General features: G+C 36.2%; 1 protein-coding gene across 4 annotated transcripts in view; it reads left to right on the top strand.

Moving 5' to 3' along the window:
- The window catches only part of LOC142624631 (uncharacterized), an 89331-nt gene that overhangs the window by 59017 nt on the left and 14929 nt on the right, over positions 1-15385 (top strand). For all 4 annotated transcript variants that reach the window (XM_075798286.1, XM_075798287.1, XM_075798284.1 and 1 more), the window contains exons 39-53: positions 3134-3835; positions 3959-4277; positions 4768-4926; positions 5030-5193; positions 5282-5462; positions 5534-5803; positions 5908-6114; positions 8616-8670; positions 9174-9304; positions 9397-10344; positions 10465-10541; positions 12584-13037; positions 13156-13242; positions 14392-14547; positions 14631-14815. In XM_075798286.1, coding sequence (XP_075654401.1) covers positions 3134-3835; positions 3959-4277; positions 4768-4926; positions 5030-5193; positions 5282-5462; positions 5534-5803; positions 5908-6114; positions 8616-8670; positions 9174-9304; positions 9397-10344; positions 10465-10541; positions 12584-13037; positions 13156-13242; positions 14392-14547; positions 14631-14815 — 4095 coding nt within the window. The remainder of the gene's footprint in view (positions 1-3133; positions 3836-3958; positions 4278-4767; positions 4927-5029; positions 5194-5281; positions 5463-5533; positions 5804-5907; positions 6115-8615; positions 8671-9173; positions 9305-9396; positions 10345-10464; positions 10542-12583; positions 13038-13155; positions 13243-14391; positions 14548-14630; positions 14816-15385) is intronic.

Below are 15385 nucleotides of genomic sequence, written 5' to 3'. Positions count from 1 at the left end.
TAATTATGGATGATGCTTCTTAAAGGGGTGGCCCCACGCCAAACATCCTGCCAGAATTTAACAGTAGGCCCAACCCAATCTCAAACTGGATGTGATGAGATAAAGAAGGCCAATCACGACTAATAGACTTCCAAAAACTCACTCCATCAGGACTGGTTACGGGAAGAGAGCACCAACCTTCCCTTTCACAACCATACTTAATCCCTATCACTCTCCTCTACAAAGCCTGTTGCTCATTCCCAAATCTCCAACCAGCGCTTTATCGAAACTTCTCAAACTTCTAACAGCCAAGCCTCTTGATTGAAGAGCACAAACCGTAGCCCATTTCACCAGGTGAGCTTAAACCACTCCAAAGAAAGTTTCATTGAAGTTCTTCAATGTGGTTTGCAACTTCCACTAGGATAGGAAAAAGATAGGACATAAGTTGTTAGATTAGATAAAGTACTCTTAATTAAAGTAACTTTACTTCCTTTTGAAAGATACAACCGTTTCCATCCTGCTAATTGCCCCTCCATCTTCTCAATCATAGGGTTCCAAATGGAACTATCTTTGAAATTTGTACCCAAAGGAAGACCTAAATATTTCATTGGGAATGAGCCTTGCTTTCACCCTAGCACATCTATGAAATTTGCTATATTTGGAACCACACCCACTAGGGCTAATTCTAACTTTCCCATGTTAATTTTCAATCTAGATACTACTTCAATCCAAAAAAACACCAACCTGAGAAGCAGAATCTGACCAAGATCAGCATCACATAAAACCAAAGTATTATTGGCAAAGAGAAGTTGGGTAACCTACAAGGAAATGGGACCCACACTAACTCCAAACATGAGACCATCCCTCACTGCCTTATCCAACATTTTTTACTAAATGCTTTCATAACAATGACAAACAATAAAGGGGATTACGGATCACCCTATCTTATGGCCTAGAGCTCTCAAAAAACCCACAAGGAGCTCCATTAATAAGAATAGAAAATTTGACCATAGAGATGCAGAAAGAAATCCACCTTCTCCATTTTTGACGAAAAGTATGGTGATCTTACATATAAATGAGGAAGCCCCAATTCACATGATCATATTTCCTTCTCTACATCCAACTTACACAAAACCCAAGAAACTTTTGTTTTCAGCCTACTATCCAAGCATTCATTGGCGATAAGAATGGAATTTAAAATCTGCATGTCTTTAACAATGCATTTTGAGATTCATAAATAATGTCCCCAAGCACCATTTTTAGTATGTTAGCTAAAACTTTAGCAATAATTTTATACACCCCCCAATCAAACTAACAAGCCGAAAATCGCTTACCTCAACTACATCAATTTTTTTAGAAATTAAGGAAATGAAAGTGGCATTCAAACTTTTCTCAAACTAAGCATTATCAAAAAAATACTAAAAGATTTCTAGAATATCCGTTTTAATAATGGCCCAACAAGTCAAAAATCCATAGGGAAACCATTGGGTCAAGGAGCTTTATCTCCATTAAAATCCTTGACCACCCCAAAAATCTCTACTTCATCAAAAGGTCACTCCAACCGGTCAGCCCTATCCTCAGAATTCCTGGGAAAAATCAGCTCATCCGGGTGGGGACTATGGACCCTATCTTCCATGTAGAGGTTCTTATCAAACTTAATAATCCCATCTTCAATAACATCCTGATCTGATTTTAACACTCCCTCAATCTTGAGGCTGCCAATACTATTATTTCCTCTATTAGAATTAGCCATTAGCCATTCAGTGAAAAAAATTTGTATTGCAATCCCCCTCCCTTAAACATAGCACCCTCAATTTCTGTTGCCGCCTAATTTTTTCCAATAAGGAGGTCTTCTCTATTTCCATGCAAATCCTCTCTTTTTCAAGCTTCTCATCAGCAGATGAAGGAAACTTTCCTCTTTAGAATCCAAGGCATTCAAATCATTCCACAAATTCATTCTCTTAATGGTTATATTTCAGAACTTTGTTTCATTCCACTTCTTTAAATCTTCCTTGAGAACTTTCAACTTTATAGCTAGCCTGTAACTAGGAGTTCCATAAAAGTGATAAGAGTCCCTCTAATTCTTCACCTTCCCCACAAAACCATCCACTTGAAGCCACATGTACTCAAAACGACAAGGCCTTCTCTTATGAATATATCCACCTCCAAAGAAATCGGGAAGTGATCTGATTAGACCCTAACAAGCCATTTTTTTATGGATATTTGGATAGTGTTCTTACCACTTAGGTGAAAAGAGAAAACGATCTATCCTAGATCTAGTCAAGGAATTGGACCAAGTATAATTACCACCCTCCAAAGGGATATCCATTAACCGATTAATGGAAATGAAATCTGAAAAATTGTGCTTAAATTGAGTGAAGTTTTCAGCCCCCAAACGTTCGAAAGAAAAGCGAACATCATTGAAATCACCACCCACACACCAAGGAAAATTTCACCAACTATAGAGACCTGCCAATTTCTCCCAGATCAGCCTTTTCTCACTATTCACATCAGGACAAAATACACCGGTAAATGCCCATTCAAAATTATTCCCCATATTCTAAATCTGCAGGACACCAAAAATTGACCTACAGCTTCTTCTAACTTCTCCACCACTCTCCTATTGCGCATAACCAAAATCCCACCTGAAGCACCTATTTTTTTTTGATAAGTAATAAATTTTTATTAAAAGAAGACTACTTGTACATGATAACACACACAAAGAAGCCTAAAGAATTACAAGGATTCTCTTATTGAACCTAAAGAATTACAAGAATTACAAAGAAGCCTGAAGCACCTATTGAACTCAAATAAACCCAATCAACTTGTTGACAACCCCAAAGACTTCTAATTAAACCCATAGTGATAAGCTCCATCTTTGTCTCCTGTAGGCAAATGACATCAGCCCATCATATTCTGATAAGATTCCTAATTTGGAGCCTCTTATCCTTCTCATTCAGCCCCCTCAAATATGGGTGAAATTGTAATGCTTAATGGACCAGGAAAAACATATCCGGAAAGAGGACTTTGAAATTTCTTGTATTTTTTTAGGGGGGTGGGGTGAGTATGATAGCTTGGTTGTGGACTTAATGTGAATGTATATATATTTTAGATGCTATGTTTTGATAAATTTGGTTTGTCATAATATGTTCAGGCCAATTCCTCCTTCACAAGCAGTGATGGCGGTGAGTAATACATATGGGCGTGTGAGGAAGCCCATTGGTTTCAATCTCATTGGTTTGTTATCTGGTATTCAAGGATTTGATAGAGGTAAAGGCCATTCTGATCTTGATAGTGATTGCTCTCTTTGGATGCCTGTTGCACCGCCTGGATACACAGCATTGGGGTGTGTAGCAAATATAGGAAGCCAGCCGCCACCAAATCATGTTGTCTATTGCATACGTTCGGACCTAGTCACATCGACGATGAGTTTAGAATGTATACTTAGTGCCCCTTCAAATTCTTGTTTCACAAATGGATTTAGCATCTGGCGTCTAGACAATGTTGTTGGATCATATTTTGCCCATCCTTCAGCTGAATGCCCTACCAAAGAAAAAAGTTTTGACCTGAATCATCTTCTTGTGAACCCAAATCGGCATCATTCTGCCCCTGAAGAGTTAGCCTCAGATTTGACTGATGATCATGGCTACAGAAGTCAAACAAATGAACATAGTGCAAATTCATCTGGATGGGACATTGTTAGATCAATTTCAAAAGCAACTAATTGTTATATTGCAATCCCCAACTTTGAACGAATCTGGTGGGATAAGGGTAGTGACCTCCGGCGACCAGTCTCAATATGGCGACCTATTGCACGTCCAGGTTATGCCATACTGGGTGACTGCATTACTGAAGGGTGAGACCTTTCTATCTTGCAAATTTTCTTTATTGTATATTTTAGTTATTTTTAATCTATATTTCTGTTAATCTCTTTATGAGTTCCTATTTACAATGTCTAGTTAAATTTTATCCCTTTCAGATTAGAACCACCTGCTTTGGGCATAATATTCAAGGCCAATAGTCCTGAAATCTCTGCAAAGCCTGTGCAGTTTACTAGAGTTGCCCATATCACGGGAAAAGGTTTTGATGACATTTTCTTCTGGTACCCAATTGCTCCTCCTGGTTATGCTTCTCTAGGGTGTGTAGTCTCCAGAATAGATGAAGCACCTCACCTGGATTCATTTTGCTGCCCCAGAATGGATCTTGTTAGCCAAGCTAATATTCTTGACGATCCCATTTCAAGATCTTCAAGTTCAAAATCATCTCAATGCTGGAGCATTTGGAAAGTTGAAAATCAGGTTAAAATGAATGCTCATTGATCCAGGACTCTGATCTTGTTGTCTAGATTTTTTTGGGTTCCCTATTTGATGATAATTGTAAATCTTGAACTTCTCTTTCCTTCCTCAAATGTTAATGTTAAATTACCTATTCTATTAAAAGCTTAAGATCATTTAAACACATACTTCTAACACTCCCCCTCACGTGTGGGCTCAAACTCCCTTTTAATAGGTGAGGCCTAACACGTGGGATTTTAAATAGGAGGTAGAGTGGAGGAGACAGGGATTGAACTCAGAACCTCCTGCTTTGATACAATGTTAAATTACTGATAATTTAATTATATCACTACATACTTCTAACTTTTTCTTTTATTTATATTTAGATTTTTCTTTTCACTTTTGGATAAGGATGATAAGATCCAATGTTATCTGTATAGCTTAGTGTTCATTTTAAACTTTTACTTAGAGAGAGGGAAATTATAATGTTTATAGTAGTCTTTTGTTTCTGTAGGCCTTTACTTTTCTTGCTCGTGCTGATCTGAAAAAACCAACAAGTCGTTTGGCTTACACCATTGGTGATTCAGTGAAGCCAAAGGCCCAGGAGAACATAACTGCTGAGTTGAAGCTAAGACGTTTCTCTTTGACCATTCTTGACAGCATGTGTGGAATGGTTTGTTTTTTTAAATGATCTGAACACCTAGATTCTGATGTTTAAGTAGTTTCCGTTTCTTCTAATCTATGTATTTATTATGATACATTTTAAACCATTTCAGATGACACCACTATTTGACACAACAATCACCAATATCAAGCTTGCAACACACGGTCAACTAGAGGCATTGAATGCAGTTCTGATTTGCTCTATTGCCTCATCGGCCTTCAACACACAATTAGAAGCCTGGGAGCCCCTTATTGAGCCATTTGATGGAATATTTAAGTAAAATTTGGTTTTCCTTTTGATTCCTTTTATAAATATTAAATCTCTTTGCCCTTGATTAATGTTATTTTCCTTCACCTTTTTTAAGGTTTGAAACTTATGATACCAACATACACCAACCCTCAAAACTTGGGAAGAGAGTGCGTGTTGCTGCTACAAGTATGCTGAACATAAATGTCAGTGCTGCAAATCTTGAGACTTTTGTAGGGAGCATTCTTTCATGGAGAAGGCAATTAGAACTTGAAAAGAAAGCAATAAAGCTAAATGAGGTCTTGATCTTGAGCTGATTTTCATATTAAGAAGATTTTTTCAATGCTTTACTAGCTCACTATCTTTGCAGGAAGCTGGTGATCATCATAGACATGGAGAAGATCCAACTTTTTCTGCATTGGATGAAGATGATTTTCAGACTGTGATTTTAGAAAATAAGCTTGGGTGTGATATTTATCTGAAAAAAGTTGAGCAAAATTCAGACAAAGTTGACCAGCTACATCATGGCGACAGTGCTTCTGTTTGGATTCCACCTCCAAGGTTTTCAGACAGGTTGAATGTTGCGGATGACTCAAGGGATACACGCTATTATATAGCTGTGCAGATTCTTGAAGCTAAGGTTGTAAATCTGGCTAAAGATTATGAAATTCTTAGTCAAGATATTCATTTTTTCATATTCACTACTGCCTCTTGAAAGAAAATAACTTTTTCTATATTTTCCAGGGTCTACCTGTCATTGATGATGGCAATAGCCATAACTTTTTCTGTGCTTTGCGCCTTGTCATTGATAGTCAGGCTACAGATCAACAAAAGCTTTTTCCTCAGAGTGCAAGGACTAAATGTGTTAAGCCTTTAGTTTCAAAAATCAACAAGCTTGATACAGGCACTGTGAAGTGGAATGAACTTTTCATATTTGAAGTTCCTCGAAAGGTATCTTATTCTGCTCTTGGATTTGTTTTTATTTGTTTCAAGTACAGTGTGTTGACCATCATGAACACGGTGTACTTTTTAGTCAATAAAACTTCTATTACCTATGCCAAAAAAAATAATAATAATAAAAATAAACTTATGAGATAGCTTTAATTTGTGCTATGCTTATTCTCTTTTGCTTTTATGTTCTTATTAGAATTAACTTATTTCACTTGTGAGCTATCAATTTAGATGGCTTCGAAGGGAGACATTGCACCAAAGCTATAATTGGTGGGTATAAAAATATACAGAAAATTAAGTGTTGGTTGCAAGCATCTATCATAATATCTAGCGCACTAGAATGTTTTCTTTAGTTTGGCCAAGGCTTATCTTTCACTCTCTTTGGGCCATTTGAGCTGCAATCTTTAAAATAAAATAAATAAATAAAATCTCGTTTTGCCTCTTTGTTAGATTGGATTGGATTGGATTGGATTGGATTGAGGCATCTTCATCCTGGAGTCACAGTTTATAAACCTTTGCCTTTCAAAGTCCTCCAAAAGTATATTATATTGAGCACTCTCTTGTTCGCCTAAGACAGCTTGGTATATTGGTTTGAAAAAAATTGTTGTCTGAACCTAGTCCCCCAATGTCTATTGGGGATACTGTGGAAACTGGAGAGGAAGGAATCACCACACTTTTAGGCTGCATTTGGTTCAATGGAAAATAACTTTCAGAAAATGTTTTACGCGTTTGCGGGTGTTTAACAACACCTGAAATTTTGGTCAAACGGAAAATCAGTATCATTGACCGTAAAATAATCCCTCCCCACCCATAAAACATTTTCCATGTCTATTTTACCTTCAAATAGAAATTTTCCAGAAAATCCAGAGAGAGAGAGTACGAAGAGAGAGAGAGAGAGAGAGAGAGAGAGAGAGAGAGCACGAAGAGGGAGTAGAGAGAGCGAGATCGCGCCCCAACCTGCGCCGGCGAGATCGCGTCTTCGCCTCTCTCTTCGTCGAACCCAGTCGCCGAACCCAGTCGAACCCGGTCTGATCGTCGAACCCAGTTGAACCTAGTTGCCTCTCTCTTCGTTCTTCTTTGACCGGATTTGAGCAGTTTTTTTTTTTTGGGTTTTATTGTTCTGTATTGAGAAATCTCTCTTCGTTCTTCTCTGACCGAATTTGGGTTTTGTTGGTCTGTATTGAGAAAATTTGATGAGTTTTTCTTTTTTGGGTTTTGTTGTTCTGTATTGAGAAATGATATTTGTTTGGAAGATGAGAAAATGTGAGCAACAAGTAAAAAATGTATTTTCTATAATATTTTCAAGATCACAACCAAACACCTGAAAATATTTTTCAAAGTATTTTTTAAAATGCTACCAAACACCTAAAAATATTTTCTTTTTCCGAAAATATTTTCAGTTAAAATCATTTTACACTTGGAAAATATTTTACACCCAACCAAACGCACCCTTAAGGACGTGGAAACCTCCATGGTTTGTTGAACCCTCTCATTTTTCAAGTCTGAACAAAATGTCTTCTATTGTAGATTTCATAGAGTCTCTGTGATTCTGTTTGTAATACATTGTTTTCTTATAAGTTATCTTATGTAGACATCCAGTATACACTAGGTAGTTTTTTCTCATCAATAATTTTTTTACTTATCAAAAAGAATATTAGGTATTCTCTTGTTATCCTAGGACAGCTTTGTATTGGAGGATATGGTTGGACCATCAAAGGAAGGTGATTTTTCCTTTTTTTACTTCAAACTAGAGGGATATGGAGTTGAGTAAATTTCCAAGGTTTTGGGTTTGTTGGAAGTGCTTGATGAAGCAATTAGTCTTGAGAATTCTTTAATTATCAAGCAAGAACGGATTACAGAAACCTGCAGATGTAAATTGTTTTTTATTGGACAGATATTGTGGACGTGCCAATCTAATTTTAGTAAGATTTTTGGACATGTCAACCTGTTCATTGGTCAAAAGTTTTGCTAATCCAGAAGTGTATCTATAAGCTAAAGTGGAGGGTGCAATTTAGATTTATTATTGTGATGATTTTTTGTGGAATGCTGCTTTTTTTCTCCTCGTTGCATCATTCTCTCTCTTATTCTGTATTTTATGAACTCCTTACAGGAAATGTATGCTTTTGTTTTGTCTTTTCTTACAAGATTTATTTTTTACTCTCTCCCCTCTTCGAACTTTATTTGAAAATCTTCTAGGGTTAAATTTCTTACAGGCTTCCTTGTCTTCTTTGACTGCAAGATTATTTTCATACAAATGTATCCCCATATGGGGATTTCAGTTTTATAGAATAGCATACTTCTGTTGTTATTTGACTTTTGCATGTAATTTGGTGTTTTAGAAGTTCATCTATATATCTGTAAATTTATTTTGTTTCCACACTTATTACATGCTCCCTACATTTATATTTGTACTTTTTTTATTTTTAATTCTTGAAGAAGTTTTCATAAACTTGCCTACAATTCTACCTTTTCAAAAAAATCCCAACATGTGTATGATGCAGGCCCCAGCTAAGTTGGAAGTAGAGGTGACAAACCTTGCAGCAAAAGCTGGAAAAGGTATGTGTTACTGGACCATGACCTCTGGAATAGAATTTCTTCAAATAAAGTTGCTAAGGCATCTATGGGTTCAAACTTTGTGATTTTATTCATTTCTGCACTTGGGCTGCTTCACATTCTCTATTAAATTTAAGATTAGTGTGGCATTCATTGGTCAAGTGAATTCTTACTCCTTGCATAACCCTTACCTTGTATTGATTATGGAAACCAATGTGTTTATCTTCAACCATGCTTCCTCTGAAATGTTCTTACGGGATTCAGGTTCACTTTATCATAGAAACAAGAATCTGTATTGTTTGAGTGATCTCTTTTATGTGGTACCTTTGAAAGGGTCAATATTTATCTGGAGTTCTGTTTTCAGAAATATATAGTGTTGCATCAAGTCTTGGTGTGGTTTTCTTTTACCTACCTTTTACGCTACTTTGCACTTGTTATGGAGAATCATCAGAATTTTCCTCTTAGTTATATTTAATATAATCTAATAATTGGTGCCTTGTTACCAGGTGAAGTCATTGGGTCCCTTTCCTTTTCTGTTGGACATAGTGCAAATATGTTGAAGAAGGTAGCTTCAGTGAGGATGTTGAATCAACCATATAATGCTCAGAATCTTGTGTCATATCCTTTAAGGAGAATGGTGAGCTATTTTATTTCATTTTGTTTATGCTTACTGATACTCATTTTCTCCAATATAATTTTTGGCTTCATTGTTCCTTTTTGCTGGCCCAGCAAAACAATGTCGAAGACATGCATGACCATGGCTTACTATTGGCATCTACAACTTATTTTGAGAGGAAGACTATTGCAAACTTAAAAGCAGATGCAGAAAGTGAGAATGTTACAGATAGAGACATAGGATTTTGGGTTGGGCTTAGCTCGGAGGATGAATGGGAATGTATTCGGTCATTGCTTCCAGTGTCAGTGGTTCCCAAATCATTACAGAATGATTTTATTGCTATGGAAGTTGTCATGAAAAATGGCAAGAAGCACGTAATTTTCAGGGGTCTTGCAACAGTGGTAAATGATACAGATGTTAAATTGGATATTTCCTTATGTCATGTGTCTTTAATTCATGGTCAGAATCGCTCTTCAGGAACAAGTAGTTTTAACATAGTTTCTGGTGCTTCTGCTGTTTTACCTTGGAGAAGTACGTCCAAGGATTCTAATGAGTGTTTGCTAGTCCGTCCTTGTGTTGATCTTCCTGAGCGCCCTTACTCATGGGGTTCTGCAGTCGCTGTTGGTTCTGGTTATGCATACGGAAAGGACCAGCCCTGCATCGATCAGGGTTCACTCTATAGACAAAAGCAGGAAACTAAAATGCCCAATTTTACATTCAATTTGAATCAACTTGAGAAGAAGGATATACTTCTGCATTGTTCTAACACTGGAAGCAGACAATTTTGGCTCAGTGTAGGTGCAGATGCCTCGGTTCTTCATACTGAACTAAATGCACCTGTTTATGATTGGAGAATATCTATCAGTTCTCCTTTGAAGTTGGAAAATCGACTTCCTTGTCCCGCTGAGTTCACAGTCTGGGAAAAAACAAAAGAAGGGAATTGTGTTGAGCGACAACATGGTATAATCTCTTCACGCAGGAGTGTACACATATATTCAGCAGATATTCAGAAATCTATATATCTTACATTATTTGTTCAGGGTGGTTGGGTTATGGAGAAGGTATTAACTTTAGTCTAAATATATACATGCAACTGTTCTTTGTATGTAAAAACTCCTATACATGGAATATTTACCTCTGATACATATTCTTTCCTTTTCCTTTATTTATTCTTTTGGCAGGACCCTATTCTTATTTTGGATCTTTCTTCCGGTAACCATGTTTCGTCTTTCTGGATGGTCCACCAGAAAAGTAAAAGGTTTGTGATTCCAAGAGAACCTTTTTTTTTCCTGTTATACAAGGGTGTGCCGACTCTTTGCATTCTGGTTCTTAAGTTTCTTAATTTCGGTACCGGAGCTAAGAAAGCCTACTAAAGTTAATCTCTTTGCATAAATTATGTTATGTACAATATCAAATTATTTGTCTGGACTAAATCAAACTTTTCCTTACAAGAAATGTGGATGAATATAGGCTTAACTGAAACCTCCAAAGCGCTTTGATTCTTTTATTTGAATGTTGTGCCTTTTCAACCTAAGAGGGCCCTCTCTTTCTAGATCCTCTGCTGTTTCAAGGTGATTCATCTTTAATTGATCTATGTAAACATCTACTCCCCTCTGTAGCAATAGGTTTTTGAAAACGCAAACATTACTAATTGATTTGCTTATGGCTTCTACAAAGCCGTACATTTGAACATTTTTACCACTGGTTGTTCAAAAATCTGGCTTGGCTATCACTTATTTGAATTCCTAGGGACACTAGGTATTAGTCACCAGATTCGGTCTTTCTGTTGTGTCAACAACCTCTTGTTTGAATAAACATCTTCCCTTTTTGTGCAACGTGTGGAAGTTTCACTTCACTTCTGAAAGCTGTTCCTGTTACATTCTATGGATGTACTCTCTCTCTCTCTCTCTCTCTCTCTCTCTCTCTAAACAAATGAAAGGAAGAAATAAACAAATAAACAAATGAAACACAAATCTTCTGTGAACAAGTTCTGTATTTATGTGATGTTATTAGGGCTATGAATGAACTGAGCTATTCATAAACAAAAAAGCTTGGGCTTGGCATGGGAAAGCGCTTGATTTTATGTTCACTTTTTTAACAAATATACTTATATTGACTTGAGGTTCAATTTGAGTGTATATAATATTATATGTTTATTATTTATACATGTATAAAAATATACTTATATAGACTTGAGATTGGGTTGTTTAAGTTTGTAGTTAAGTTCATAATATTTCAAATTATTATTTATAATTTTTTGATAATTTAAATAGTCCATTTTGTGATAATGACTATATATAACTTTTTAACATTACAGGGCTCGTGAATTTAATTTGTATAAGTTCACAAATAAAAATAATTATATCTGGTTATCTCAAATAACAATTTCTGTAATCCAATTATTAATTATTAGCATAGGCTTGTTAAGGGGTTAAAAATTTTGATTGTGGTATTTACTATATATGGGGAAAGAATAAGTTAGTCAATTAACTCATGAACAAACTTGAGCTTGTTCGACAAGAAAATGAACTAAGCATGGATATGTAATCTAGCTTGATGATGAGGTCGAGCTTGGTTTGAGTTCAGTTCTTGCTGTTATACAGAAAACAGCTTCTCTACCTGATATTTAGGCATTTATATATATATATATTTTTTGATAAGTAAAATTTTGATTGATGAAAAAACTATTGCATCAAGTGCACAGGGGGTATCCTAGATGAATGACCTAGCTAAGCTCTAAGATTAAAATTATCCATAACATCTAAATACTCAGCAAAAGGGTATGTTCCTGAAATCAGCATCTACTCAAAACAATGTTTAAAAAACTGCTGCTTCTCTTCTAAAATAGTCTGTTCACACCACCTAAAAGTTCTAGCACTTCTTCACGCCAAATACTCCTAATCAAACAAGGTACCTTGAAAACATAAATTTGGGACACTCAGAGAGTGAACAACCTTGATGTTGCTTTAGATGGTGTTGGAAAAGAAATAGAAGGAAAATATATATGAACGTTTGTGAAATTTTGTAGCCTTCGTCAACAATTTGTTTTCCCCATTTTAGACAAATTATCTGTATGGTGATGAATGGAATACATTATTTTCTTTTAATATTTAAAATGAAGAATACCAATGAATTATAGCTCAGCTGCTACTTCCTCCTCCCATAATAATGGGATGGGGGTGAGGTAATGGGTTCAAGACCTAGTGGATGCATGTGTAACTTACCAATAATAAAAAAAATTAAAATGAAGAATAACTTTTCATATGGTATGCATGATGTTGATAATTATCCTATGTGCAGGAGATTGCGTGTGACCATTGACCGTGACTTGGGAGGAACAAGTGCTGCTACTAAAACCATTAGGTTTTTCGTTCCGTATTGGATTATTAATGATTCATCTCTGCCTTTAGCATATCGAGTGGTGGAAGTGGAGCCTTTGGAGAAATCAGATGCAGACTCCATGTTACTTTCCAGAGCGGTTAAATCTGCAAAAATAGCCTTGAAACATCCTACAATCTCCATAGACAGGAGGCCTTCTGGCCCAAGAAGAACTATTCAAGTACTTGAAGTGATCGAAGATACTACTCCAGTTCCTAGCATGCTTTCTCCACAAGACTATGCAAGCAGAACAGGAGTTATATCATTTACATCTAACAAAGATGCACGTCTGTCTTCACGGGTGGGCGTTGCTGTTGCCATTCGTAATTCTGAAATTTACAGTCCTGGGATTTCTCTTCATGAGCTGGAAAACAAGGTGACTTGGATACAGAGTTAAATATTCCCAAGATTATGATGACTTCAGATATAGTTTTTTATCCTCTTATGTGTGGAATTTTTCATAGTATGTGATACACTTTGAAACTTCTCCTCAGGAACGGGTTGAAGTCAAGGCATACAATTCAGATGGATCGTACTTCAAGCTTTCAGCAGTGCTGAACACGACCCCAGACAGAACAAAGGTTGAAATAAATTTCGGTACTTGTTTTTTGGTTTTCTTTCTGTGATTAATTGCATTATGTAGATCTCACATTTGTTATCATGTTATAATTTTTAATAATTGACTCAATTGCACAGTGGTTGTGTATCTTCTGTTGTTAATCTCATCCTGTTCCAGCCAATACGTACAGGTTTTAAGAAACCTAAATGGTTATCCTGTCTATTACGCACAGCTATAGACTATAATGGTCTGTTCTGTGCAACCTTACCAGACGCAGACTGTATTGCCTGGTCTTGTATGAAAGATTTTAAAATTAAAATAAACTGTGAAATGGTTGTTTTTGGGCCAAAAAGATAATTATTCAATAAATAAAACAAGTGATATTCTGAAATACCTAAAACAGAGCTCTACATCTTAGGATAAAAATCAATCCAAAATTGTGATTATTCATGTTACAAGAGGCTATGATGATGCAGAGCATTTCAAGTTGTTGCGTCCTAATCCTTTTGTGAATAGTTAGTTAGTTAGATGATTGCTTAAGCATTAGCCAATAGGTTTTAGACACTTGTCAAGCATCTAGAAGGCTCCAATGCCAAGCAAATAGTATAAGTACCACATTGTAGTTACTTTGTGATTAGTTTTTGAATGCAATTACATAGATTAGCCTAGTGCTATTTTCAAGAGATGGATTCCTCTTAAGAAGGTTTTGTCACACCTTGTTCACTGTTCAAAGCAACTCTCATTTTCCTTAATCAATTCTAAGCCTAAACAGCGGCCCCCTTAGAATCCCTGCATCATATGATTTAAAGGGAAATCGGAAATCCCAAAATGCTCAAAGCCCTTAGATCTAAAGCTTTAGGGTGACAACAGAAAATTTTCATACGCCAGTCTGTTGTATATAGGATTTTTATTTGCATGACAAAATGTGATAAATTTAATTGTAATAAAGCTATGATAATTTGTGAATGACTACTTAGCCCGTCAGGGGTGAAGGCCCCTAGATTACCTAGCAACTGGTTCTAGAGAGTTTGGTTGGTTGCCCGCAGGTTTTATGCTAGAGGCAAGTCCAAAGGGCTCTTCTTTAAAAAGGTTCCCTATATTATATTTATATATATTGTGAATTTTTATTTGCTCCTCAGCAATTAACAATTGCTTATTGATTCATGTTCAGGTGGTTCATTTTCAGCCACACACCCTGTTCATTAATAGGGTTGGTTGCAGTCTCTGCCTGCAGCAATGTGATTCTCAGTCAGTGACGTGGGTTCATCCCTCTGATCCCCCAAAACCCTTTGGCTGGCAGTCTTCTTCCAAAGTTGAACTTTTGAAGGTCTGTTCAATAGAATCATCTTTATTCTTTACTGGATAATATGATATCTGTGACTTACAGTGGATTTTTTTTCCCTATTTCAGATGCGGGTAAATGGATACAAATGGAGTACACCATTCAGTGTTTGCAATGAAGGTGTGATGCGCATTTGTTTGAAGAAGGATATTGGAGATGATCAGATGCAGTTAAGGGTAGCAGTAAGAAGTGGAGGAAAGAGCTCGCACTATGAAGTTATTTTCCGTCCAAATTCATTATCAAGCACTTACAGGTTTTTTTCTTTTTATTTTTCAGGCAACTTTCTGTATCTGTTCTATTTTCTTTTTTTAAGTGCAATCTAAACAGTGAAAACATGCTGAAGGCATGATAAAATAGGTGAAGTATTCTTCTCATCAAGTTGTGGTGAAATTTTCTTGAACTGGTAAATGGATTCAAAAACTAATGTAGAAACTAGGAAACACAGACACTACATTTGGGGTGTCATACCTATGTTGTGCTTGCCTTGTCATGTCATAATTTTTCCGAAATTGCTTGTGTCACCATGTTGTACTTTTACCTGTGTCCATGCTTCTTACTATAGAAATAGGCCTGCAGAGTCTTCCATTTATTTCTTTAAGTCAAACTATTTTGTTTCTTTTTCTCTATTCTACATATTGTGAGTGCAATGTTATTGTTAAAGAAGAACAAAATAATATAGAGAAGCGGAGGCAAGAAAGAGAGAAGAACACAGGGATTACATGGTTTGGCCAACAGACTACATCCACCGAATAAAGCCCTAGTAGCTGCATCTTTACTGTATACTCAAGTAATCAATTATAGTGAACCCTTAACCGGGTATATA

Source organism: Castanea sativa, chromosome 2 (assembly GCF_040712315.1).
Source record: "Castanea sativa cultivar Marrone di Chiusa Pesio chromosome 2, ASM4071231v1".
Lineage (NCBI taxonomy): Eukaryota > Viridiplantae > Streptophyta > Magnoliopsida > Fagales > Fagaceae > Castanea > Castanea sativa.
Note: the sequence above shows the minus strand (reverse complement) of the source record. Positions and strands in the feature narration are given on the sequence as shown.